Source organism: Callorhinus ursinus, unplaced genomic scaffold, assembly GCF_003265705.2.
Source record: "Callorhinus ursinus isolate GAN/ISIS: 27379988/994484 unplaced genomic scaffold, GSC_fseal_2.0 scaffold3, whole genome shotgun sequence".
Taxonomy (NCBI): Eukaryota; Metazoa; Chordata; class Mammalia; order Carnivora; family Otariidae; genus Callorhinus; species Callorhinus ursinus.
Genome location: NW_027397065.1, coordinates 47,678,138 through 47,705,678, shown reverse-complemented (window position 1 = coordinate 47,705,678; position 27,541 = coordinate 47,678,138). Strand labels below are relative to the sequence as shown.

Genomic DNA, 27,541 nt, shown 5'->3' with positions numbered 1-27,541 from the left:
TTCTGCCACGTGCTCTCTGGGCCCCCGTGTGTCTTCCTGATGCACATCACCACTTGTTTCTTCCCCCCCTCAGTTTAGGAGATAAGAGCAAGTAATTGTCTTTTATAGACACTGTAATGAAGCCTGTCATCACACAAAAGAAGTTTGCTAATAAAATAAATCAAAGCAGCAATGAAAATGAATGGGGAGCAAGCTTTTGCAATTAGATTTGTACTTGTCTAGTGGCATGGTGCTTCCACGAGAAGTGAGAAGGCTGTTCTGCAGGGGAGAAAGGCACCAAGAAACAAGCTGATGGGGCAGTGGAGGGGGTTGCACACTCCTCATGTAGAGCAGGCAGCCACATGCCCCATGGTTGTGGAGATTGGCGAGGGGCTGCACAGGGAGGGAGGGAAGGAAGCCGACGGCAGAGAGGGGTTGCAAATACCTCATCTCGGTGGTCTGTGTGTGTCCACATCCAACTAGGAGGGGGTCCCAGCCACACGTGGTGTGGCTGCTGCTGGCTGCGCCCCCCCCCCTTCTCTTTGCCACCAGCTGGAGTGTCCTGCCAGTGTGTTACCTAGGGGAGAGACGAGCACCTGGGGCAGGCAGCTGGGCCCCCAGTGGTGCCCCATGCCTGTGCCAGCCCCACCTGGCCCTGTCATTCCTGTCAGCTGCAGGTCTGCCACCAAGTCAGAAAAACCACTTCATGTCTCTGAGCCTCAGTTTCTCCGTTTCGGAAATCAGGCCATAGGATAAAAACCATGATGGGGCAGATGCTGTATCATTTCAAGCTGGTGGTGTTTCCCGTTCTTCTGCAAACAGAAATGACGAACGTGGTCAAGTCTGCTATGGCCAGGCATCAAGCTACGTGCTTTTCACGACTGTCTCCTGCCACGTGAGCGGCCTTGCGAGGTAGCGGTGAGCCGTCATGCCCAGGTCACAGGAGACTGAGGCTCCCGGGGTGAGGGCGTTGTAGCCACAGGGCCGCACGAGGTGGCGTTGGGAATGGGGGGGTGTGCTCAGAGCCCCCGTGCCGTGGCTGTCCTGGGTCCCGAGGGCAGCTGCCTCGGCTGTGAAGGAAGGCGGGAGAGGGCCCTAACAGTACACAGACAGGGGACCAGGGCCGTGAGCAGAACCATGGGACCTGGGATCAAGACCCCCTCTGGCCACACCCCAGCCAGGGGCAAGTCAGGACCCCGTTCTGTGCCTCCAGCTTCTGTCCTGTTCCTGGAGGGAGAGTCCCTTCCAGTCTTGGGATCCTCCCAGATAACCAGTGAGCACCACAGAGGTGCTGACCGCTGTGGAAGACGCTAGAGGGTTTGTGAAGAGTTGGGTGTGCCCTGCATTGGGCCCTTTCCAGGCTGTTCAGGTGCTCCCAGAGGACTCGGGAGTTGGCAGCAGCTTCAGCTGAACAGGTATCTGGGTGTCTGAAGGCAGTTCCCATTCTGAGTCGGCTGTCAGTGGATCATGTTCAGGGCAGGGAAGCTGAGGAGTAAACCCGTCGTCCCAAACCAGGACTCCTTCTGGGCTCCGGACGTCCTGGAAATCTGAGGATGTTTTGGATGCCTCAAACCTCTCAGCAGATCAAGGGCATCCTGGCCCCTCAGGAACCTTCAGGCTGATGGCCAGTGTGGTCAGGGCCAAAGAAACCAGAGGTCACAGTGAAGAGAAAGATTTGGAGATTGATTGTCATCTACATAAAGGAAGATTCCCTGCCAGGCAGAGCTGGAGACTCATCCTCGTTAGCTAATGTGAGCTTAATGTGGAGTCCGGGGAGCTGGACGCCGGCCTAGTCAACTGCCCAGGAGACAGTCAAAAATAGAGCAGGGTAAGGTATCCCCCACCTGCTCAGCGCCACTCTGCCTTCCGTAAGGCAGGGGCAGCCCAGCGCCGAGCTGGGTGATATCCGCCAGACAAAAGCATCACTTCCACATCAGTCATTTTGTATAAAGGAAGAGTTATTGTTATGGGATGCTGGCGCCTGATCAATATCTCCTGCTTTGAAAATAAACTTCTTGGCTTGGCCTTGACATTAATCTACCATCAGGAGCCTATTATCTCAAGACCAATGTTCTGTTCTATTGACTTGCTCAATTTTTTTTTCTCCCCCAAGATCAGACTATAATTGCATTTCTCCAGGCAGCACTTCTACTAATTGCCACCCCATGCATACATATCCCCTTGCAGGAAGCCTGGGGTGCAGTACATCCGGGGTGGTTGGAGACAGTGGCTGGTGGAGGGTAATGAGGGACTGAGGACACCCAGGTGCATGAGGTGGAAAAGCCTCCCTTCTAGAGCCTGTGAAATAATTAAGACATGAAGCCAGATACCCACTATCCCACTGAGCCATTCAAGCTGGAAAATACTCTTTTGCACAGAATCAGGGTTGCAGATATTCCCACTCCTGCTCCTCATTCATAAAAGAGGAAACGGGAATAACAATAATAATGCCCGAGAGGCGCCTGGGGGGCCCAGTCAGTTGAGCAACCGACTCTTGATCTCAGGGTCATGAGTTCAAGCCCTGCATTGGGCTCCGCACTGGGCGTGGAGCCTATTTTAAAAATATATATATAGGGGCGCCTGGGTGGCTCAGTTGGTTAAGCGACTGCCTTCGGCTCAGGTCATGATCCTGGGGTCCCGGGATCGAGTCCCGCATCGGGCTCCCTGCTCAGCGGGGAGTCTGCTTCTCCCTCTGACCCTCTCCCCTCTCATGTACTCTCTCTCTCTCATTCTCTCTCTCTCAAATAAATACATCTTTAGAAAAAAAAATAAAAAAATATATATATATGTAACGGCCCAAGTACAGTTGAGTCCTACATCACCACAGCGTCCACAAAACCGAAGCATGACTGCCTCTATCTGCAAGAGCCTCCCAGGCCCTCGCTGCGCCCTAGCCCATTCTCCACCCCACAGGCAGAGTCATCTTGGTAAAATAGAAATTGGATTATATTGTCACCCTCGACTAAACACTTTTGCTGAAGACTCTTTGCTTTGCGCTGTGAGACCCTCATGATTGTCCCTGCTCACCTCTCTGACCTCCCCTCCGATCTCTGCTCCTGCTCCAGGCCTCTGGCTTTCTCTGTTCAGTGATTAAGACAAGCCTCGCCCTACCTCAGGGCCTTTTCACTTGCTCCTCTCTCCACCTGTTCTCTCACCCATCAGATCTTTATGTTACTTTTACCTTCTCATTATTTAAGTCTCATATCTAATATTCCCTTTGAAGTGAGGATTTCCCTCACCGATGTAAAGGAACCTCTCATAGATCCATAGATGCATACAGTGAGTCTGGCCTTGCTTTGGCTCCCTTATAGCACATATCACTATCTGAAACTGCCTTTGTGTTAGTTATCTACTGCCACAGGAAAAGAATACCCCATACCTCCAATATACCCTCCTAAAGCCGCAGTAAAAGTATCGCAAGATTTGTGTGGCTCAGGGAGTTAGTAGTGATTTAACCGGACAGTTCTGCTCGGGTCTGTCATGAGGTTGCAGTCAAGGTGTCAGCCAGGACCACCGGCATCTGAGGGCTAGACTGGGACTGGAGGATCCCTTTCTCAGAGGCTCGCTCACGTGGCTGGCCCATTCACACGATAAGCAGGAGGCCTCAGCTCCTCACCACCCGACCTCTCCACAGAGCTGCCTGAGTGTCCTCAAGGCACGGCAGCTGGGGACCCCAAAGCAAGTGGTCCCAGGAAGGAAGGCAGAAGCCACGGTGTCTTTTATGACCTTCATTTCTGCACTTTTCTGTTGGTTACACGGGTCCATCCTCACGGGACACATTTGGGAGGGAACTGCCTAAAGGTGCAAATACCAGAAGGCCAGGCTCACTGGGGGCCATCCTGGAGCTGGGCACCATACTCACCGTCCATGAGGGCAAGGGCCTTGGCAGACTCACCACTGTATGTGCCCAGGACAATGGTTAGCATGTAGCGGATACTCCATACATATTAGTCAAATGTCTGAATGAATCATTGTGGCGCGTGTCACTGCTGTGACCGTGTGCCAAGCCTTGTGCTAAGTAAGCGCCTCACATGCGATATCTCATCCCCAAGGCCCGCTTCATGTAATCCTCCACAGATGAGGAAACTGAGTCTCAGAGAAGTTAAGTACCTTGATCAAAGTCACAAACCTGGTAAGTGGCTGAGCTAGGATTTGAAGCCAGGACTGCTGAGGAGGGTCCGTTTAGCCTCGGCCCCGCAGTGGGTGTGAGTCAGCATACTTAGGAAGAATTCCCAAATTGCCATAAGACCAACATGCATCAAGCTCAGGAGCTCTTTGTGATGCCAGCTCTGTAGGGAAACACAAGGAGAAACTTGGGATTCCCCTCCGCAGTGATAGCAGCTGCGGGGCTTAGGGAGCCAGACTGCAGAGAAGTCGGGGCAGGGAGGCTGCTGTCTCTGCTCAGGGTGACCCAGCAGGAGGCTTAGAGATCTCGGAGGAAACTCCAGAACCTGAGGCCACAGTCAGTAAATATACAGAGCCTGTGTGCCATCTCTTCCCCTCTCATACCTGTGGCAGACATCACTAAGCAATCCCTGCGGTCTTTCCCACGGAGCCCCCATTGCCGCCTTAGAGTTTGCAACACAGCTGTCTGCACACTTGCACTTGCTCAGCTGGAGTCAGCTGAAGCGGGGTTTAAATTCTGGCTCTGCCAGTCACTAACCCTGCGACCTTAGACAAGCCTCTTAGCTTCTCTGAGCCTCGGTTTCTTCTGTAAAGTGGAGCTCCGTTACTACCCGCTTTATAGGGTTTCTGATGAGGCTTAGATGCAGTTGTGCGTGGGGAGCTTGTACCATAGCGTTTGGCAATGAGTAAGCACTCAACGCTGTCAGCTATTTAAAAGCACTGTTGTTACTACTGTGTTTTCCTCCTCGCTCTGTGAATGGGGGCTTTAGCAGACAGTCCAAGCTGATGCTTTCAGTGAATGCATGGAAGGAGGCGACGGTGACCTTTGGGGGCAATGGTGAATGAGAGGCAGAAATATCATCTTCTCTCTCCCTTCCCGCCCTGCAGGTCTGGATGTGTGGGGGCCGCATGGAGGACATCCCCTGCTCCAGGGTGGGCCATATCTACAGGAAGTATGTACCCTACAAGGTTCCCGCCGGAGTCAGCCTGGCCCGGGTAAGGTGATGGCTCTCCTGGACAGGGAGGCGGGAGGGGGCTGGGCCCATCAGCACAGCAGAGACCTCCTGAGATACCTGGGACTCCAAGCCAAGTGACTCAGGTGTGACAATGTGCATGCCACCCCCCCCAACTCTCTAGGTGAAATCCAATTTAAAATAACTTACTTAAAGCCCTGCTTAACCACTCACTCCCTGTGACCTTAAGAGGGTTGCTTAACTCCTCTGAGCCTGTGTTTCCTCTTTTGTTCAAAGGAAGCTAATTTTTCACAACTCTTAGCATTGCCAGAGAATTAAGGAGATGGCACAGTTTCCCCAAGTGTGACAGACAAGATGATTTTAGGTGCCAGACATAGGAACATTTTTATTTACATGGGTTTAAATTAATGTGCATTAGAAATTAATATGTATTAGTGTAGCTAACTTGTGATTTTCCAGATCTGATTACTTAGGATAAAGCTGAAGTAGGTGCAAAGTTAGACCAGGAGTGATTTAAAGAAAGCTGTTAGATAAATATTAATACAGGTGGAGCGATGTGTTGGGGAAAGCCTGAGGCAAGGCACTTAAAAGTTCCTGGCAGGAGGGTGGCTAATAAATGTCAGTGTCTTTCTCCCCCCCCACCCCCCCGCCCCCTCCCCCACTTACGCTGCCAAAAATTCTCTGTGTCACACTATTTCATTACCTTAAGATGGTTTGTATTAATCATTACTTGAATTAAATTGGCCACTGGCTACACACAGAACTCTGTTAGCCAGAGGCTTGTTTGGGGGTTGGTTTTGTTATTTGTATTAATGATCTTCCCCTAAACCTTAAATTTTAAAATATTAAGTGTCTTGAGGAAAAAAAAAAAATCAAGGTGACCACAAGAGAAAAATGGGGCGGGGGAGGGCCCCAGAAGGTAAAGGGGGCCGCAGAGAGGTTTGTGGGAAGCTGGAAAGGTAACCAGGTAACCGGCACAGCTGTGCCTGGTGGAGACCCCTCCCGACAGAGACCCCCCTGGGAGCCTGTTTGGCATCCGTCCAGACAGCCTCCTTCGGCCCTGGCCGCCTCCTCCCCGTGCCGTATCACCTGACAGTGGATGCCATGCAGAACTGTAGGCCCGGGGTCAGGAAGAGCCCCGGTCCTGCAAGTTACACGAAGACTGGGCGGCTCCACCAGGCAGCGGAAGCCCGGGCTCCGTCCATGGGTGGGAGCTGAGCTCCGGAGGCGGCAGGAGCTGCTCTGGGGCCCGCGTTGAAGAAAAAGAGAGCCAGCAGCGCCCTCTAGTGGTAGAAGATTCCAACGACAACCAGGCACCGGCCCTGGGCGCTTCGGACAGCCCATCCGACGCGGGGGCGCGGCCGGTTCTAGACTCAGCAAGAGAGGTAGGAATCAGGTTTCTTCTGAGATCCTGTTGGCAAGCCCCGAGAAAGACGCCAGACAGGACAACAGCGCAAAGTCGCTCAGTAAGCCCAAGAGCGCGCACGCGACTCTCAGCTACTGGGAGTGGTGGGACCGTGGGGACACCTCTGACCCCTCAGCAGGATCATTTCCAAAGCAACCTTTTCTTCTCTGGTCATTTATAAGACCCACCTGGTTAAAAGGCACCACGACCTCCTGTTTATTGAACCACAGATGAATTCAATGGATAATAGCTCACTATAGTAACACATAAAAACTTCCTGTGAGCTAGACTTCATGCAAAGCATCTTACATATTTATCGAACTTAATTCTCATATGCTTTTAATCCCCGTCTGAGAGATGAGGAAAGGGAAATGTGGAGACATTAACTAACTAGAATTCAAACCCACTTAGGCCTGACCAGTGCCTGGCACAGAGCAATTGTCCCTTAAACAGTGGTTGCTGTTGTTAGCGTTAATGTCACCATCTATTAACAAGACTGGGAAGTTTATTTCAATGTCTTCTCTTAATTCTGTGTTTAAACATTTTAACTTCTTTTTCAACTGTCTGTATCTTATCAGTCTCCTGGTGACTTTAAACCAGTTAACAATCAGAGGGGCACCCCACGTAGGTTTACAGGACCACAAAGATGCCTGAATCAAGCTCCCCTGAATTTTTATCATAGTATCTAACTACCCTCATTGAGTTGCAGATCACATTGTAAATGTTTGCTTCTTGTTTTAACAGCCAAATCCTTCTAGAACATAATCTCCTAGAAGATCATTTTAATAGATTTGAGGAGAGGTTGTCTAAAAGTCCTAAGAGAGCCACATAAAGAGAAAAACCTCAGTCTTACTAAAGTTGTCAGATTCCAGGACAAACAGCTAGAGAGCAGTGAAGTGGCAATTCGAGAGACATGAGCTAACCAGCAGTTCGCCTACCTCAAGAACAAGGCCAGTCTTAGTTTGTTTACTAAATTTATTAAAAATCCTTCTTGTCTCTGCCCCTGGGAAAGGGATCTTAGAGAAAGAAGTAACAGAAACCCATTCAAACTCGCCAAAAAAAAAATAAATAAAAAATGGCCTCTTATTCCGAGGATCTGGGCAAATCTCTGTAATGCAAGCACAAGGAGAGCAGAGCAGCTTCCAACAGGACTGGGACCTGGAACTAGGGAGGTGTTGGGGGAGGGATGAGAGGAGCACACAGCCTCCTAAAATCCCAGAGTCTTTTGTGTGACTCTAGCAAGGGGAGATGTAATAGAAGTAAATGTAAAGTCCTTTACTTTGGTCAAAACAGTCAACTGTACAAAAGTTCAAAATCTGGGAGAGGCATGTCTAAAAAGTGCAATATTCATTAAAATAGTCATTTAAGGATCAATTAAAATATTGTGTGATTTGATCCTTTTATCATTGCACTGGTGAATTTGGTCAGATTGGCCACTTTAGCCTGTCGTTGGAGAGAAAACTGTAGCAGTTCCTCAGCATCCCTGTGGCATGAGCAAATTAGTGTGCCAAAGGACCTGGGTGGGCAGACTGGAAAAAGGAGAGTCTTCAGGTGTGCAGGCTTTTTTAGGCTTTCAGCTTCCTTGGGGCACAATTTTAAATTAAGCCCAGCCTTTGCCGTGTCGGAGCCTGGCAGGTATAACACTGTTCCTTAATTACTTCTAACCCACTGTCAACCTCTTCAGCGCTCAGAAAGAATGAGTCATTGGCAAGGAAATTTCATGGTTTCCTTGTCCCAAACTCGAGTCAGCACAATGGAGGAGTTGGTGAATTTTGCCTTTGGCATGGAGCTCCCCCTCCTGCTGGCTTCCTTCCTCTTTGCTCAGGAATCAGCAAATTGCTTTGTGTGGCCCATGAGCTAAGGATGACTTTTACATTTTCAAATAGGGTGAAAAGATGAAAGAAGAATATTTTGTGATACGTGAAAATCAAATTTCAATGTCCATAAAGTTTTATTGGAATACCACCACACCCATTCATTTACATAATGTGTCGAGCTCCTTTATAGCTACCTCAGAGTTGAAACCAAATGGTCCGCAAAGCCTCAAATATTTACAATCTCACCCTTTACAAAAAATGCTTGTCGACCCCTGCCTTACCTTCTGCTTCTGGAGCAGTCATTTACACTGAGGTGTGAATGACTGATACAGCTTAAAATGCTAACTCCCTTTTACCCTTCAGAAGAAAATTTGGATTGCAGTGGGGGTGGCCAGGGCGGCGGTGGGGGTGGGGGGGGCGACCTTTACGATAGAGATAAAGCTGGGAGAGTTGAATGTTGAGTTGAAGGGCAGATTTCTGACAACAGCCAGGGATTGTAGGAAGATGTTTTGGAACAGAGAATTTCGCCTGAACCCTGAAGCTGTGCTCTTCCAGACCAGGCGTCTGTGGTCCTCAGCAGGTGGTATGTACACCTACAGATGGAGGGAGGAATCTTCCTCCTGGTTACATGGAAGAATTCACTTTTCCTGTATCTCCAAAACTACCCACAAACAGGTGGTTTTCCTGCCTGCTGCCCCTACTTGCCAGTAATGTGGTTGTCCTTTTTTTATTGATTATCCTTGTGTTTCATAACAAAAGTAGCAGCAACTTTTGCACCTCAAAGGATTATTTAAAATTCCAGCTGCTGCCACCTTTTGGTTGCAAATTATCATTTGTTTTCACCAGGCAACTTGGTCAGCACTCAGTAGAAAATGACAGAAACCCAACTCACATTGGCATAAGCAGAAAGGGAATTTACCAACTTCAGTGAACGGAAGGTCACGGGATAGTGCTCACTTAAGGCACGGCCGGGTTCAGGTACTAAAAGGAGGAGTGTGTTCCTCGTCTAGGCCTCAGCCCTGCTTCATTCATTCACCGTTGGTCAGGGTTTTTCCCTATGGCCCAGCAGCTCCGGCCTCCATCTCATGCATCAGGTCTTACCCAGCAATCCGAGAAGAAACAGAGCAATTCTTCCCTATAGCTCCAGTAAAATTGCCAAGGCTGACACCTCTTGATTCTGATTGGCTCGGCTTGGGTCACGTGCTCGCTGCTGGCCAATCCCTATGCCCGTGCCTGTTCCCGTTCGTCAGGGGGTTCATGTACCTTTTCCCGAAGCCACCTGAGAGGACAGCGAGGCAGAGGAGACAGAAAAAGGGGGTGGAAGATGAGCGGGTAAAACACTAGCCATCTTTTATTCAGCCAGTAGTCGTAGAGTCCTAAAACCATGCATAAGTATAGAAGGCTTTAAAAACACGGTGGGGCTAGGGTCTTTGATGCAACATAAAATAAAGAGGGATTAACTTCAACTTCCAGAACCCTCGCTCCCCCCCACACACACTCCCTGGCCTCGGCCCCTCAGAGGGCCTGACCCTTCCACCTGCCTGTCGCCCTCCAGAACCTGAAGAGAGTGGCGGAAGTGTGGATGGACGAGTATGCCGAGCACATTTACCAGCGCCGGCCCGAGTACCGCCACCTCTCTGCTGGGGACGTCGCCGCCCAGAAGAAGCTGCGCAGCTCCCTTAACTGCAAGAGTTTCAAGTGGTTTATGACCAAGATTGCCTGGGACCTGCCCAAATTCTACCCGCCCGTGGAGCCCCCCGCCGCAGCTTGGGGGGAGGTGAGTGCGGAGGGCCCTGGGCAGCTACAAAAGTAGGGCCCAGTGCAAAATGCAGCTGCAGCTCTCCTGATTCTAGCCTTGTGGTGGTGGGTTTGTTTGTTTGTTTGTTTGTTTATTTGCTATTTAATGTTCTAAGTAGGGAAAAATTAAAACCTCCAATTATTAGCAGAAATCTTACCATTCATCTTCATATTCTGCAGTGCCAGTTTTAAATGCAAACAGAAGAGCATTAAACTCATGTACCAGATGGGTGAAATTTCACAATCTGTATTTCAACCCTTGTGCATGCATATGTATTTCTTACCAGAACAGTGCAAACCCTGCACAGAACTGACTCAGCTGATCTTATTTCACTTGTTGATAATGCGTACTTTTTACCAAGACGCTCTCCCTGCAGCTTGCTGATGAGTGAGGAAGGGTGGAAGGCAAGCAAACTGTGGGCTGTCGTATTCTTCCTTCTGTGCGGTTATCTGCTGCTGGTGAGGGGAGCTGTGGCTGGTCCAGGGCAGTAACACAAGTAAGAGGATACGCTAGAGCTCATCGGCCCAGAATGCCGTGGCCCTCTTTTGTGCAGTCTAGTCCTGGTTGGAAAGGAAAGGGTGGCCTTCAGACCTGCCAGCACCCCACTTAGTCATAGCCATAACTTGAGTCTTGCCCACCTCCCGTGCATTTGGGACCCCCGGGAAGCTGTGCTTATGGGGCATCACAGATGCTGTATGCAAACACAGAAGAAAGGTACAGCGGGTGCACGTGTAGTGTGTCATCAGCTCTGCTTACAGTCATGCTCCGTTGTCCTATCAGATTTCACTTACAAATTCAAAAATCAGATTACTAAAAATCAAAGAATGATGGGACGCCTGGGTGGCTCAGTCGGTTGAGTGTCTGACTCTGGGCTTTGGCTCAGGTGGTGATCTCGGGGTTGTGGGATGGAGCCCCGAGCTGGGCTCTGTGCTCAGCGGGGAGTGTGCTTGAGATTCTCGCTCTCGCTCTGCACCCCCTCTCTGAAACAAATAAATAAATCTTTAAAAAAAAATTTAAGGCAGTGATAGCAGAACTTTATGCCAATGGCAGGCCCTTCTGGCCGAGGGGCTCTGGGCCACTGCCCATGTCATACACTCATGAAGCCAGTCCTGCTGGGGGACACAGGCCATCTTCCAGGGGGAGAAGCACTCCGTCACCAGATTCTGGCTCCTGGGTCTCTGAGCTGAGAGGACCCACTCCCTTATAGATGGATATATTGAGGCTTGGGGACAACGAGCATAAGAGTTGGATCTCCTTTACTTGTAGGCGGCAGAAGTCCAATTTAAAGTGAAAAGAGAAATGTATTAATTCTCATAGAAATTTTGGGTAGCTGTTGCTTCGGACACACCTGGATCCAGGGACTCAGATGATGTCAGTTTCTTTTTCTCCTGTTTACCTCTGCTTCCTTTTGTGTTAGCCTCATGCTGAGGGTAGCAAGATGGTTGACAAACCGTCAGCTTGGCCAGTCAGCAGAAAGTATATGCCTCCTTCCCAGTAAAGCCAGCAAAGGTCTTATTCTCGGGTCTGCAGCAATCCACAGGACAAGGAGGGGTAGGACGGATACTCCGACAGGCCACAGGGTGGACAAGGACTGGTAGCCCCATAGAAAATCAGGGTGTTGGGCGCCTGGGTGGCTCAGTCGTTAAGCGTCTGCCTTCGGCTCAGGTCATGATCCCAGGGTCCTGGGATCGAGCCCCGCATTGGGCTCCCTGCTCGGCGGGAAGCCTGCTTCTCCCTCTCCCACTCCCCCTGCTTGTGTTCCCTCTCTCGCTGTCTCTCTCTCTGTCAAATAAATAAAATCTTTAAAAAAAAAAGAAAAAAGGGAAGAAAATCAGGGTGTTGTTACCAGAGGAAGGACAGATGCATTTGGGCCAGCAGAAACAGCAGGTATGACTTGTTCAACTTCACACACCAAGTCAGAGGGACCTTAACTAACTAAGCTGTCTGGCCAGCCCTACCCAACACTTGCACGAGGACGTGTCATGTTGACCTCCCTCATGAAGCTCTTCATTTCTTTGCCATTTTATGGGCTTTCTCCCCTGTATTAGGTCCAGTTCTCTGAGAAACAGACACCAAAAGACTTGTTGGGGGAACACCTGAGAGAAGAAATAAGAAGGGAGCCAGGAGAGGCTGGGAGATTCCCTGCGGGGCTGGTCTGCCCTCTGCGAGGGGGAGAGGGGAGGGAGAAGAGCTGGGGTAGGAGGAGTCCCACACTGCAAAGATGCTCTGAGGAAGCTTGAGCCAAGTAACTAAGCCAGATCAGAGGAGTCTGGCATCTCCCAGGAACGGGCCTGCTGCAGTGGCCCTGCCACCCTCAGATGCTGGCTGGAAGCAGCGCACGGGGAGCATGGCCTCCACTCAGACACAGTGGATTCAGAACACAGCCGCTGGGCAGTCAGACTCCCTGCAACAGGATAACTGGGTGGCCACCACAGGATAACTCACGACCACCACACCTCCAAACCCTCTGTCAAAATCAAGTGCTTCTATGAGGCAGGAACTCCACGATGGGGCAGGAACGCCAGGATATGGCACCTTCACGGCGGCCATCAGCTAGTGATGCTGGCTAACGGGGAGCGGCTAGGCCTTCGGCTCCCAGCCTGGTGCTCCTCCCACCACACCACACCTGTCTCACTGCAACTCCTCTTGTTCTTGGGATGGAGAACCTTTTGCCATTCACCTGCTCTAGAAGGCAGAGAGTCCAAGACCCTACAGCAAAGATGTCATGTCCTTTTCTAGAGTGGTTTTCAAGGTATGGTCCCTGGATCACTTGGAATGGAAATAAAATTCAATTCCTGGACCTAGTGGATCAAATTCTCTGGGAGGGGAGCCAGGGGGGTCCTTTGAATACCAGCCCCCCACAGCTTTAGGCCTCCCACCACCCCCAGCACCCTGTGACTCTGCATGCTCTAAGACAAAGTAGGCTCTGGAAGAGTTCTTCTCTGTGGACTGAGTATTCCTTTATTGAGAGGCACAGAGCACTTCCCTCAGCCCAGGCCAAGCTTTTTTAAGACCATGCAGAGCTTTCCCCATCTGATGTCTCTGTTGGGTTCCCTCCTCCCACCCCAGCATGGTCCCAGGGGGATATCTCAAGGTGCTCACTGGTCCCTTCTTCCCTTCTGTCTCTTTCAGATCCACAATGTGGGCACAGGGCTGTGTGCCGACACGAAACATGGGGCCCTGGGCTCCCCGCTGAGGCTGGAGAGCTGCGTCCGGGGCCGCGGGGAGGCTGCCTGGAACAACATGCAGGTAAGAGCCACTCCTCGGGGACCGGCAGCCAGCTCCCCTGTGTCGTATGCAGCCTGGAATGCTCACATGGTCAGGGCTGGGAGAGAGAGGCCACAGGTCAATGATGACTGACAAAAGTTAGCCCAGGGGATGAGTTATAAGAGCTTCCTGAACACCTTAGAAAGAGGAATCCTTCACATTGCAATGAAATCACCAATCTGGTCTGTTAGTTGCACATGACAGACACTCAGCCTAAATGGCCTTCAACAAAAAGGAGAACATACTGGCTCATGTTGCTGAAAAGCTTAAATGATGTTCAATGGGATCCCTCCAGGGTCTCAACTCTGCCTCCTCTCTGTGGGCTTCGTCCTTCACCAGGCTCTTCCCATGTGGTGGCAGATGGGACCGCCAGCAACAAAGGCTTCCAATCCCTCCATGAAAAGGCAGGTCCCTTTCCAGGGTTCTAGAAAAGCCCTGGGGCACTCACGTATTGACTTTCCTGAGCCTGTTGCAATAGGGATGTGATAGAGTCCTCTTATTGATTAGGCCCAGGTCACATGCCCACTCCTGGAGCCCGGGGTGTGCTCAGCCTCACCGAAGGATGGGGAGAAGAGTGGAGAGGGTGGCTTCCCCAGGAGATCATGCCCTAGGGGTGTTATCTGAAGAATGAAGAGTGCAAGCCAGCAGTGCAGGAAAAGGCACCACTCTGAAGAAACTGCATTTAGCTTTCCGTGGTACCCTCCTCTAAGCAATAACCCCCAAACCACACCACATCCACTGAATCTTGGTTCAAGGGTACATTTTTATAGTCTCCTTACTATAGGTTTTTGGCATTTTGGAAGTGCACACGGATAGAAGCCTACATTGTGGGTCCTCCGCAAAAACAGAACTCAGGAGGGGTCTGTGGCATGCGTGCTGAGAAGGAAGAGCACCGCCTCTCCGATGGGCACAGTGCCTAGCCTGGCAGTGTCTGCTCCTCCCTCAGAAATCCTTGTTGCTCTCCCCCCTCCTTTCTTGATAACAATTCTTATTAGAAGTGGCTCTCCGTCACCGATTCTCCTGAGTTCTCCAAGGCAGCATGTGACTGCTCCCCACACCCACCCCACCCTAGGACCCTAAGAGAGACCAGGAACAGCACAGGGCCTGGATAGAATGTGCCCAAGTTGCTCAGCCTAGAAGTGTGGCAGAGAGTCCACATTAAATGCCTGAGGATTCCCTCAAACAAGCAACAAAATGGCGCCTGGGTGCTTGGCTGTGCCAGCCTCCCCCATCTGAAATGGGAAGCATGGCAGCCCAGTTGCCCCAATGGGATCTAGATCCCCCAGGGCTCTCAACCACCCTGAGCAGAGAGCTGTAGTGAGCCTGTAAAGGGAGAAATGTGAATCTAAAATGCAGCCCCTAAGTTACAGAGGCCTGGGGAACAAACCATCAGGAGACAGGAGCTGCCAGTACCACTCCTTGGTCACCATCCTGTCTGCTTCTGGCCAAGACGGAGTGGAGTAATGAGGACTAGACTTACCCTCCTGCCAGAAACAACTGAAAAACCAACAAAATATGTAGAAAACTGTTTTCTAGAGAGCAGAATCAACCAGTGGAGGACAGTAATCCTTGAGGGATAGCAAGCAAACAAGGTAAGCCCTATGCTGTCCCAGTCCTTCCTCGAGAGAGTCTCCAGGCCACAGGTGGTCAAGGAGGAGGACCCAGGGAAGCCAAGCAGACTCCCAAGCTGGAGAGACAGAGCTGACAGTGTTGGAGACCAATGTGGCTAGAATTCACAAAATAGAATACAAGTGAGGAGAGCGCCAGACACAGAGAGAACTTGTGGGATTTACTGAGTCTCCCTGGTACATTTGGTAGAGTACTGATCCATGCATGGGTGTGAGGGAGTTTCCTGGGCTGGAAAAGTCCTGAGAGGATGAGAGGGAGCTATACCCAGTGCTCACACAGGGCCAGGGATGGTGCCCACTCCCACCAGCCTGACTGGTAAACAACAGAATTCTATTCAAGAGACTGACATTGCAGTGGAAAACCTTCCGTCAAAGAAAAATCCAGGCCCACATGGATTCATTGGTGAATTCTACCAAACACTTAAAGAAGAAATGTTAGCAAGTCCACAGAAACTTTTCCAGAAAAGGAAGAAATACTTCCCAACTTATTTTGAGGCCAGCATTACTTTAGTAGCAAAACCAGACTAAGATATTACAAGAAAATTGTAGACCAGTATCCCTCGTGCACATAGATGCAAAAATTCTGAACAGAATTTTAGAAAATCCTATCCAGCAATATGTAAAAAGGATAATCCATTATGACTAAGTTTAATTTATCCCAGGAATGGATGGTGAGTTTAATATTAGAAAATTAATCAATAGGTTCACCATGTTAACAAATTGAAAAAGAAAGACCATATAATCACCTTTTTTAAAAGATTTTATTTATTTATTTGAGAGAGAGTGTGCGTGAGAGCAAGCACTAGCAGGGGGAGAGCACAACTGGGGGAAGCAGACTCCCTGCTGAGCAAGGAGCCCAATGCGGGACTCGATCCCAGGACCCTGGGATCATGACCTGAGCCGAAGGCAGACGCTTAACTGACTGAGCGACCCAGGCACTGCCCCCCCCATATAATCACCTTTACCCAGAAAAAAAGCATTTGACAAAATCCAACATTCATTCCTGATAAAAACTCTCAGCAAACCAAGAATAAAAGGAAACTTCCTCCGCTTGATCAAGGTCATCTATAAAAAGCCTGCAGCTAACATCATACTTAATGGTGAAAGTCTGAATGCTTTACCCCTGAGATCAGGAACAAGACAGGGATTCCGACCTTACCATTTCTATTTGACACTGTACTAAAGGTTCTAACCTGTGGCAAGAAAAAGAAAAGTCCTGCAGGTGGGCAAAGAAGGAAAACAATCTTTATTTGAAGACTCTATGATCATCTTTGTGGAAAATTCAACTGAGTCTACAGAGAAACTACCAGAACTAATAAATGAACTTATCAAAGTTCTAAGATACAAAAATCAGCTGTATTTCTATATATGAATAATGAAGAATCAGAAATTAAAATTAAAAACAAGCATTTATATTATAACCCCCCAAAAATATAATCCTCAGGTCTGTCACTGACAAAGGACCTATACACTGAAAACTACAAACCATTTTTGGTAGACATGAGAGAAGTCCTAAGTAAGTGGAGTCCTAAGACCATGTCCAGAGATTGGAAGACTCAGCATTGGTGTCAGTTCTTTCCAGACCACTATGTAAATTCATCACAACCCTAACATCTTAGCAGGCTTTTCTTACAGAAAGTGAAAAGCTGATTGTAAAATTCACACAGAAATGGACAGGACCTAGAATAGCCAAAAGAACTTGCAAAAAGAAGTCCAGAGTTAAAGGACGCACACTGCCTCGTTTCAAGATACATTATAAACTCAGCATTCAAGACAGTGTGGTACTGACATAAAGAAAGATCAATGGAACAGAATCAAGAGACCAAAAATAGACCCACATGTATATGGACAATCAGTTTTTGCCAGTGTTGAAAGGCAGTTTGGTGGAGAAAAGATAGTCTTTTCCAACCAGTGGTGCTGGAACAATTGGATATCCATATGCCCCCCAAAATTGTTCAATACATACCTTATATTATATGCGAAAAATTAACTCAAAATGGTGTATTGACTTAAAACCTAAAACCTTTCAGAAGAAAACGTAGGCAAAACTGTTTGTGACCTTGGATAAAGCAATGATTTCTTAGATAAAACACCAAAAGCACAATCCATAAAAGAAAAACACTGATAAATTGGACTTCTTTAAAAAAAAAAAAAAAAAAAAACTTCTGTTCTCTAAAAGACACTGTTGAGAAAATAGGCAAGCCACAGACTGGGAGGAAATGTCTACAAAAATTGTATCTGATAAAGGACTTGGATCCAAAATATATAAAACTCTCAAACTCAATAATAAGAAAACAATCCAATTTAAAAATGGGCAGGGCGCCTGGGTGGCTCAGTCGTTAAGCGTCTGCCTTTGGCTCAGGTCCTGAACCCAGGGTCTTGGCATCAAGCCAGCCCTGCTCAGCGGGAGGCCTGCTTCTCCCTCTCCCACTCCCCCTGCTTGTGTTCCTGCTCTCACTGTGTCTCTCTCTGTCAAATAAATAAATTCTTTTTAAAAAAATGGGCAAAAGATTTGTACAGACACTTTAGCGAAGAAGGTATATTAGTGGCAAATAAACACATTAAAAATGCTTAACTCTTGGAAAAATGGAAATTAAAATTCAGAAGACTGACCATACCAAAGGTTGGCAAGAATGTAGGGGAACTGGAAGAATACACTGCTGATCGGAATGTAAATGGTACAAGCACTTTGGAAAAGTTTGGCAATTTCTTAAACATTCATCTATCGTATGATCCAGCCATACCACTCTGAGCTATTTGTCTAAGGAAAAGAAGGTATATGTCTATATAATGACTTGTACACAAATGGTCTTAGCTGCTGTATTTGTAATAACCAAAAACTGAGAGCCATCCAAATGTCTAAGAACAGGTAAAAGGAGTACGTTGCAGTGAAATACTACTTAGCAATGGCAAGGAACGGACTGTTGACAAATGCTGTCCTAACAAAATGATGTTGAGTGGAAAAAATCAGACAAAAAAAATACATACTGTAGGATTCCTTTTATTTAAAATTCTAGAACTTGCAAACTAATCTCTAGTGATGGAAAACAGAGGAGTGGTTGCCCAGAGGCATGGGGAATGAGGAGGGACAGGAGGAAGAGACCATAGGGGTTGTGAGGATACTTTGGGGGTGAAAGATATATTCATGACCTTGATGATGGTGGTGGTTTCACAGCTGTAAACAAGTCAGATATATCAAATTGTGCACTTCCAATGTGTGCAGTCTATTGTACGCCAGTTAGTCTTAAATGAAGCTGCTGGAAAAAACAAACAAAAAACGCTTCTCAGCCAAATGCAGTATGTGAACCTGGTCTCGATCCTGATTCAACCTATGAAAAGAAACTTACAAGGCAAGAGCACTTGAACTCTAGCTACCTGATGACATTGTGGAGCTACCTGATGACACTAAGGACTTCGTGGTAACTTTTTATTGCTATAATGGCACTTTCGTGAAGTCTTTACACCTGATATGGTGTGAGGTCTCTAATTTGCTTCAGAATAATGTGGGGGTGGGGGTTCGTGGTGGGGGTAAAGCTGGAACAAGATCCACCGCGAGTTGGGAACTGTTGAAGCTGGGTGATTGGAACACATGTGGTCAATAGTGTTTTCTGGATCTCTATGTTTAACTATCACTCCAAAAAGGAGAAAGTCCCCTGGTTTGGCTGTCCCCGTGACGATGTCCCTGTATGCACAGGTGTTCACCTTCACCTGGAGAGAGGACATCCGGCCCGGAGACCCCCAGCACACCAAGAAGTTCTGCTTTGACGCCGTCTCCCACACCAGCCCAGTCACCCTCTATGACTGCCACAGCATGAAGGGCAACCAGCTGTGGAAGTACCGCCAAGTAAGGCAGTTTGCGTGGGCGAGACAGGGCAACCGGCTTGATTTAGAAAAAGACAAGCAGATAAACACGCCGCCGTGCCTCCCTCCTTACCACCCCCCCAGCCCACTCACTCACGCATTTGTTCCACAAACCCGCCATGCCCGACTTCTCAGTCATTCGCGAGCAGCCAGAAATCCAAGATTTTTGTGTGAAACCTCTAGGATCTTAAATGTTGGCAACTGAGCCCATTATAAAACAAAACAAAAGACACCATGAGAACCAGTGAAATTTGGCGGGAGCCGAGCATGCGTAGGGCGCGGGCCGGAAGTGGCGCATCACTTCCGCCCGCATCCCACCGGAGCAGGGAAGCCTGGCGGTGCGGGGGTGGCTGGCCAGCCAGCCCCGCGCTCGCTCAGGGCCGCATTGCCGGTACTGGTGCTGCTGTTGGGCGTATCCCCAGCGCCGCCCGGCTGATTGCCTCCCTGTTTTCTAGGACAAGACCCTGTACCACCCGGTCAGCGGCAGTTGCATGGACTGCAGTGAGAGTGACCACCGGATCTTCATGAACACCTGTAACCCCTCTTCTCTCACCCAGCAGTGGCTGTTCGAACACACCAACTCGACAGTCTTGGAAAAATTCAACCGGAACTGAGCCCTCACGTGTCCTCAGCAGGCCTGGCCCCGCCGCAGACGTCCTCTCCGAGGGAGGCAGGGCTTCTGTGGGCGCCGTGATGTGAGAGGTGCTGGCCCGCCGGTCCGGGGCACGCAGGGCTTTTAAAGCAGGAGCAGGGTGTCCGCCTGCTCCCTGAAGCCCAGGGCTGGAGGTGGGGTGGAGAACAGACCCCACAAGAGGCCCCACAGAGAGCAGCGCCTGCTTTAACCCCCGATGGCATCATGGAAATCCAGGAGGGCCTTTTCAACTTTGTCCCCGCGGTCCCTTGAGCGTCATGTGGGAGGAATGGCAGGGCAGCCCTAGGCCACCCCAAAACGGGTCCCACAAGGTTGCCTAGCCTTCAGATGGCTCATACATGACGGTCCTCTAGGAAAAGGGCAACGTTTGCCTGTGTGGGCAGCTTGTAGCAGCAGTGCCCTCATCTGCACCAGAAGGCCGGGGGGAAGGTCTCGGGGCCACTGGTGCCAGTCGTTCAGTGTCTGCCTGTCGTGGGCTAACTGCAGTCACCGCCCAGCTTCCGTGCTCTGTCACAGCCCCAGCTGATGTGATGGAAGGCCTCACCTGGACCCTCGTGGTGTTCAATACTGAGCGCTGGCCAACTGCCAGGCCTGGGGTCAGAAGTGGGACCCCCAGACATTCCTTTGCTGCCACGACGCATGGGATGTCTCTCCTTGCTCTCTGGGCACTGGAAGTGTCCACGTAGTGCTCTGCAGGCACAGGACAGCTCAGCCACCAGCTACTCAGAGCTGTGTTTCACCTGGCCTCGTGCCCGTGGAAAGGGCCTCGTTAGAAGACCCCCGAACTAGATATGCTGGCAGAATTCCCCTGAGCCGTGCTTCTGTTTTCCTCTTTCTGTCTTGGGCAATTACCTGCCCTAAGAGAGGAGCAGACGTGTGAGGTGCTTACCTCAAAACATCTGGAGGCCTCCAGGGTGGACCGTGGGCAAGATGCCCAGCCTCTGACCTCATCATGGCTCTAGTTCTCATATAGTACTCTAGAATTTTTCAAGAACTCTATCATTGGATCACAACCTAGAATGCTAGCTGGGGTTCTGGTATTCTAGCACCCAGTATGGATTTCTGGAATATTGTGATTTAAAAGAGCCAGCCAAGTGTAGTACAGCCAAGGCAGCCCCCCAGCCTGAGACAATCTTTGAAATCCGAGGTTGATGGTGTCAGGGGAGGGGGGGGCGGTGACCTGTGTCTGTCAGCTCGCACCGGAGACCTTGGCATGACATGGTCCTCAGCGCAGTCCCGAAGCCCTGCAACCTTCCCCCACCCTCCCAGTTGCAGTGGAGTAAAGCACCCCACAAGCAGGTGTACACCCAGCTCCATGCCAGTCCCTCGTGTTTACCTTTTGCTTTGTTAATTACATGTCAGACTCCCAGAGGGCTCCCAAACTAACAGGAATCATTGCTGTAACCAGCCTGCCACCCACTGATTTAGAGATGGAAATCGCATGCCACAGCCGATGGCTTCCAGCAGCTAGTCCGGGAAATACTGGAAATCAGTATTCCAATTAGAGTTGGATCTCTCGATTGTGTCATTTAGCAATTAAATGCAACATAAATCTCAGAGCCACGAATCTGCTTTTGAGATGCTGGCTGATCTCAAGGCCATCATTTATCTTGGGGGTGGGGGGATAAACTCCCAATCACCACCACCACCCTGATTAAGCATAGAGCTGGCAAAGCATCACTTCCTCCACTTCTGCCCCCGCACGAGCCCTGTCCTGGCCACCTGTCGACATGGCCTCTGTGCTCGAGGAAGCTTGCTTGTTGATCCCTCGTGTCTTTTCCAGATGAGTGCTCTATCTTTCATAGTGGTCCTCAGTAGGAAGGAGTCCGAAGAGGAGGCCCCTTCCAGGATCTAGGAGAACGGGAGTGTTGCAGTTTGGAGAGCTGAATTAGGGGTCATCCTCAGAAAGCAATGCAGCATCATTAAAATAAAAACTGTGCCTTTTAAAAAGAGAAAATGCAAATGTACAGCAAATCCCTAAACTTGAACAATTTCCTAGTGCCTTGCTAGACAAACCTCCAGGGGCAGGGTTGGGGGGAGGGGAAACATTGGTGGTGGTGTGTGCCGTTTCTATTGGATGAGTGTGTGTTTCTGAACTTCTAGTTTCAAGCAGGAGACGTGGGGCCTAGAGCAGGATCTGAGACGGAGAAGTCCCTCGAGGGCCAGAGGCGAGAGTTGTTCCAATTCGTGGAAGAAACACTCCAAATTAAAAGAGCAGCTGGACAACTCGCTTAGTCCATGACCTGGAAGGGCCTCAGCAGCCCCCGGGGAGAGGGCCGTGTTTGGAGGCCATGCCTGTAGTCCCCCATCCCAGCCTGCAGACAGAGTGCCAAGCACTCGCTAGATTCCCAAGTGGTCCCCCTCCAAGCGGGTGGCCATGTCCTTGGCAAGACCAGGACCCGTGTGGACAGCAGGAGCAGCAGGCGGGCCACAATCTTCCTCTTTCCCAGCCTTTGGTTCTCCTTTCAAGTCTGGCTTAACCCCCTCAGCAAGGGAGGGGTAGTTCCCCTGAGCAGGTCTTGCTGAGCCCTTATCCGGAGGTGCTGGGACTGGCCAGAGTGTGTAATAGGGGAAGGAAAGAGAGAAGTTCATGGCTTAGCTGACCATCGGACAGATAACAAATACTGACCACTCATTGTTTTGGCCTCATTTTTGAAAACGACCTGTCTCAAAGATTGCAGTTCCTGCTCACACTGCCCCCTGTTGCTCAGTAAAGCAGCCAGGAGTCTGGGAGGTGCTCTCCTCTGGGTAATGGGTGACGGTGTGGGCCCCTTTTCCTCTCTCTATTCTGGCAAACGGTCACAAAACGGTGTGGCTGGAAAGTATCATGACCATGGGGCCCACCAGCTGCCTTTCCACAGGGGGCCTCCAGAAGCATTTTGCAATGCAGAGAGCATCTTTGCTAGAAATACAAGGCCTCGGGAGGTGGCCAAGTGTGCAGGCACATGTGTAAAAAGCCATCCCACTGTGTGCCTCTGCCTGGTGGTTTCAACTTTGAAAACCCATCTGAGAACTAGCCATCCTCCCCTTGAGGAAGAACTAGTTCAGAGGCAGAGAGGGGAACTCCCACAGGCCTAAGGGAGAAGGAGCACCTCTCGCTGCTGATGCAGCAGATCCCCAAAGTCCACATTATCTTCACTTTGCAAACCTACCTGTTGAATTTCTTTTTCTCCTGAAGAAAGACATGGTACCCTTTAAAATGACTCCATGTTTCTTTCTGTGCGTCTTCATTTTCCTGTCTCTGGAGTCTCAAAAGAGTGGCAAAGCACTTTACGGTAGTAACTGAGAAACCTGGATTCCTTGCTTCAGCAATCCTAGTTTGTACAGGTTGGGTGATCTTTTATAATTCCTGGGAGGCAGTGCATTTTTAGTGTTTTCTGAAGACTTTTAAGTGTGGGAGAGGGGCAAGGAGTGCAGTCCTATTCTGGAATTCTTTTCTACTTTCTCTTTGTGAAAATCCAAGTCATATTTCAGTCCAAACTTGATCTTGAGCCAAGGTGCACTGCCAGAGTTGGACCTACATCCCCAGTGACAAGGCCCTCTTAACACCTGCTCCCCACATGGCTTCGATTCTGCCGTGTCAGATAACAGGGTTGGGCTTCTGCCCCATTTTTGGCTTGAAGACTGGGATCCCAAAGGGACTACAGGCAGGGAATATTGAGATGGCAGACTGGGTATTCCATACAGAAAGCTCAAGACCACCAACCTCTCTTCTCCTGCCTGGAAAAGTGAGCCTTTGTGAAGAACTGACTTACCGTGTACAATTGTGATTGTGACTTGTTGAATAAACCGCCAGACTTTCTGTAACATGCTGTCTGCCTTGTTCTTGTCACACGCCAACTTCCACCCCATCATTCCCCACGTATTCAGAGAGTGTCTACTCAGTACCCAGGATACTGAACAAGTTCCCAACAGCCATCATTCTAGAGAAGAAAGCAGACTTCCAACAACTAACCAAGATGATTCTAGATGTGAACAGGGTGATGAAGGATACAAAACAAGATGTTTGAGAGACTGGAGTGGGGATCAACATTAGGTTGGCCGGTGAGAGAGTGCCTCTCTGTGAGAGCTAGAAGACAGAGGTGTGAGCCAAGAGGCAGTTTGGGGAGGAGAGTTCTGGGCAAAGGGAACAGGTAGTGCAAAGGCCCTGAGGCAGGAAAGAGTTCCCATGTGGGAGGCACAGAAGGAGGTGAGCTCCCAAGTTTAGGTGGAGTAACCCACAAAGGGTCCTACAGACCACAGCCAGGAACTGAAGATTTCGGGAGGGTAGAGCAACATGAAATAGTTCATTTCTGATGCTCACCCGTCAGCCACAAGTTCCTACCTACCAAAACACTGTGATGCTTTGAATATTAGATGTATGTAATACCGTGTGCTAGAAAGAGCACTGGCTGGCCTGGCCCTGCAACGGACTGTAAGGTCTCAGGCAAATGCTGCCCCCTATCTAGGCCTCAGTTTTCTGCCATAAAATGGGAAGTTTTTGGATGATGTTTCCAACTCCACCTGTGGTTCTGTGGTTGAGACTTGGCGTGGGACTGCCAGTGACCATGAGTGGAAGCTGCCTGCTGGTGCTGTCACCCAGAGCCCACCAGAGGGCGCTGTGGACCCACAGCTTGGAGAAGGCTGATGAACAGGAGGGGAGAACCAGTTCACCAGCCACAGTGGCAGGTTTTGAGCACTGGAACCAGAGGTCGGTATTAAATTAATTTTCTTCTAAAATGTCAATGGCTTCTTTTAAAAAGATTAAATTCTTTTACTAGGAAGAAAGGAAGAGAGGGAAGAATATTCCATATGTAGGGTCAGCAGGTGCAAAGACCCGGGGGGTGAGGGGAGCATGACAGGTATGATGGTCAGTGAGCGGAGTGGGGGAGAAAGAAAAGAAAGAGGGGGTGGGCGGAAGCCAGACCCTGCAGGGCCTTGTGGGCCATGTGGAGGAGTCTCTGAGCTTCATTTTTAAAGCAGTGGGAACCATTAGAGGATTTTTAACTGGGCAGGGTGAGAGCATCAGATGTGCCCTTCCATGGCTGATGTGTATAGCCAGGAATGACTTGCTCAAGGTGCTGGGCATAGAGTAGGCACACAGGGCCTACAGAGTGAAAAATCCAAGGCAGCTGGATTCTCAAGGTTCAGGTCCTTCCTCCCTGGAGCAGGCGGGAGGACAGGGGGAAATTACATTTCTCATCCATTTTAGCTCCCTGTCCTCCCAAGCCCACAAGCAAGAGTAGAAGGCAAGGATCTAAAGCACTTAGCTGAACACAGAGTGCGAGCTCTGGTGGCACGCTCCTTCAGAAACAGATGCAGACAACTTGGCAATTTGCCCAAAGTTTTGGATGCTCTTTTTCTCTGTGTTTAGTTGGGACTGGGGCTTTGGGGCTCCTGGCACCAAGTAAGTGCTCAATAAGTATTTGAAGAAGGGACAAATGGATGAATAATAGAGTTCCAGCTCATACTTTAGGCTTTTTTTTTTTTAAGATCTTATTTATCTGACAGAGAGAGACAGTGAGAGAGGGAACACAAGCAGGGGGAGTGGGTGAGGGAGAAGCAGGCTTCTCGCCGAACAGGGAGCCCAATGCGGGGCTCAATCCCAGGATCCTGGGATCATGACCTGAACCGAAGGCAGATGCCCAGTGACTGAGCCACCCAGGCGCCCCTACTTTAGGCTTTTTCCCTCCACTCACAGCCCATAGACCTCCTGAGAGAGAGAGTGCTCTTAACATCTGTGATACACTATGTGTTCTTTTTTTTTTTTAATATTTTATTTATTTATTTGACAGAGAGAGAGAGAGACAGCAAGAGAAGGAACACAAGCAGGGGGAGTGGGAGAGGGAGAAGCAGGCTTCTGACCAAGCAGGAAGCCCAATGCGGTGCTCGATCCCAGGACCCTGGGATCATGACATGAGCCGAAGGCAGGCGCTTAACAACTGAGCCACCCAGGTGCGCCCCTACCAGGCGCCCCTACAGTATGTGTTCTTGAGAAAGTGCCTTCCCCTTCCCAGGCCTCAGATTTCCCATATGACAATGGGGAGCAAATTAGATAATGGTCAGCCAGGCTTGGTATAGTCCTATAAATCTTAAATCTTACATTATATTTTGCAGTGACCCTGATCTCGTCAAGAATTTATTTTCCAAGCTCAACGAAGGGATGGGAGTGGGATCCCCTCTAGGTTCTGTTGTTGGTATCTCCCACCCAAGGGCTTCGGGGCTATTGCTGAAGCGGGTCGGGGACTCGGTATCCAAAGCTTCCTTCCAGCAGCTGCTCACAGCTCTGTCCACCACTGGCTGCAGGCTCCCCTTTGTTCCCCCTCAACGCCTTGGCTGCCTGGCTTGGCGATCCCCGGGGGCCGTGGTAGTGTCCCAGGGCAGCCTGCAGCTCTCACCTGCCGGTCCGGCTTGCTGCAGGCCTGGCAGGGTGATGGCCCTCCGTGTGCTCATGCACACTCACACACACCAGGCCATAGAAACAAAGGAAAACCTGGTGAACCCTCAGAAAAGCAGGTTTCTTAGCAACTTCCCAGCTTTTGTTCGTGAGCCACTTGGAATTGAAGTAGCATCTGATCTCCTACCAGCTCCTGCCTGGGGACTGGAGGGAGGGGATGACCCGGTCTGCCTTCACCAGAGCTGAGCTGAGCGCTAAGCTCCCCCACCACTGGCCTCTCAGCCTGGGAAGCTGAGGCCTGAATCCTGGGCGTGTCCACATTCTGGGAAAAGTCCCTGCGACAGTTTCTTCACAGCTACAGCTGCAAAATCCCAGGGCTTGGTCATTCAGATGACAAATGCATATGGAAATATATACTGTGGGCCCCTGGCAGTCCACGCTCTGTGCCACAGTAGTTGGCCCCAGCTCTGTCCTCAGCCCTGGAAACACAGAGGTGAGTAAGGGAAAATCGGTGACCTCTTTAGCCTAGTGATGAGAACAAATTAGGGCCCAGTGACGCCTGATTACTGCTGCACTGCTTGTAACTTTACCTCAGGCCTCTAGGATAAAACAGAAACTTCTTAGCCAGGTCCTAACAGTCCTTCCAGACTTGCCCCTGCCTGCTTCTCCATCACCTCCCCGACAGGGCTCAGGTCCCCACAGGCCAAGTCCTTCTCACCTCCAGACCCCTGCTGGTCCCTCCACTTGGAGTGTTCTCTGTCCACTTGGCAGCCTCTTTCCAGACTTGGAGTCCTAGCTTAGCTGTCTTCTCCCCCAAGAAACTTCCAGCCCACCCTGTCAAGAATAGACCTCCCACACACATCATTCTCCATCATGCTGAGCACCTCTGTAGCCTCCTTGATGGCACTTATCCTGATATACAGTCCATTCCCATTGTTCATAGTAGTTATGTTCTATCGTGTCACCGCGAACACTGAATTAGCAAATATTAAACCACACCCCTAGGGCAAGTACACGGGTGAGCTCCTGCGAGCCTCCGCTCACAACATTTTCACACAACAAACAGAAATGCACATGTGCATTTCTGTTTAAAGACACCTTATTTAATATAGGTCATTAATTTGTCAATATCGAACTCAGGGCCAACACTAGAACTAATGCCTCAATGAAACTTATCTAATACACATACGTTCTCCGTAGGCACATCTTAGCGCTTAGGAACACTATACAGCACCTCAGCACTATGCCTGGGGGCATTTTCAACCACAATCACCAAAAAAAGCACAAAAATATGTAAAAGGTGACACTACATAGCCCACGAAAAGGATAATTATTTAAAGCATGAGCACTAAATCGACCTCCGCTGGGAACGTGCATATTGAGTGACTCAAATTCTTCTCCACTCCACACATGCACATGTCTGCAAGTGACCTCAGAGGTGCCTTGAGTATTGGCTTTGAGATTACAAATGTATTTTGGTGAATAGGTACATTTGCAAATACAAAATCAGGATCTGAGGCGCCTAGGTGGCGCAGTTGGTTAAGGGTCTGCCTTCGGTTCAGGTCATGAACTGAGGCCTGGAATCCAGCCCTGAGTCAGGCTCCCTGCTCAGTGAGGAGCCTGCTTCTCCCTCTTCCTCTGCCCCTCCCCCTTGCTTGT

The 27,541-nt window shown here is 49.8% G+C and overlaps 1 protein-coding gene across 3 annotated transcripts in view; it reads left to right on the top strand.

Annotated features, from left to right (window-relative positions):
* The window catches only part of GALNT10 (polypeptide N-acetylgalactosaminyltransferase 10), a 230,323-nt gene extending 207,010 nt beyond the window's left edge, over positions 1-23,313 (top strand). For all 3 annotated transcript variants that reach the window (XM_073890665.1, XM_025867177.2, XM_073890661.1), the window contains 5 exons: positions 4,993-5,100; positions 9,856-10,077; positions 13,231-13,347; positions 18,688-18,837; positions 19,310-23,313. In XM_073890665.1, coding sequence (XP_073746766.1) covers positions 4,993-5,100; positions 9,856-10,077; positions 13,231-13,347; positions 18,688-18,837; positions 19,310-19,468 — 756 coding nt within the window. In that variant the 3' untranslated portion in view covers positions 19,469-23,313. The remainder of the gene's footprint in view (positions 1-4,992; positions 5,101-9,855; positions 10,078-13,230; positions 13,348-18,687; positions 18,838-19,309) is intronic.
* Positions 23,314-27,541: the final 4,228 nt, after the last annotated feature.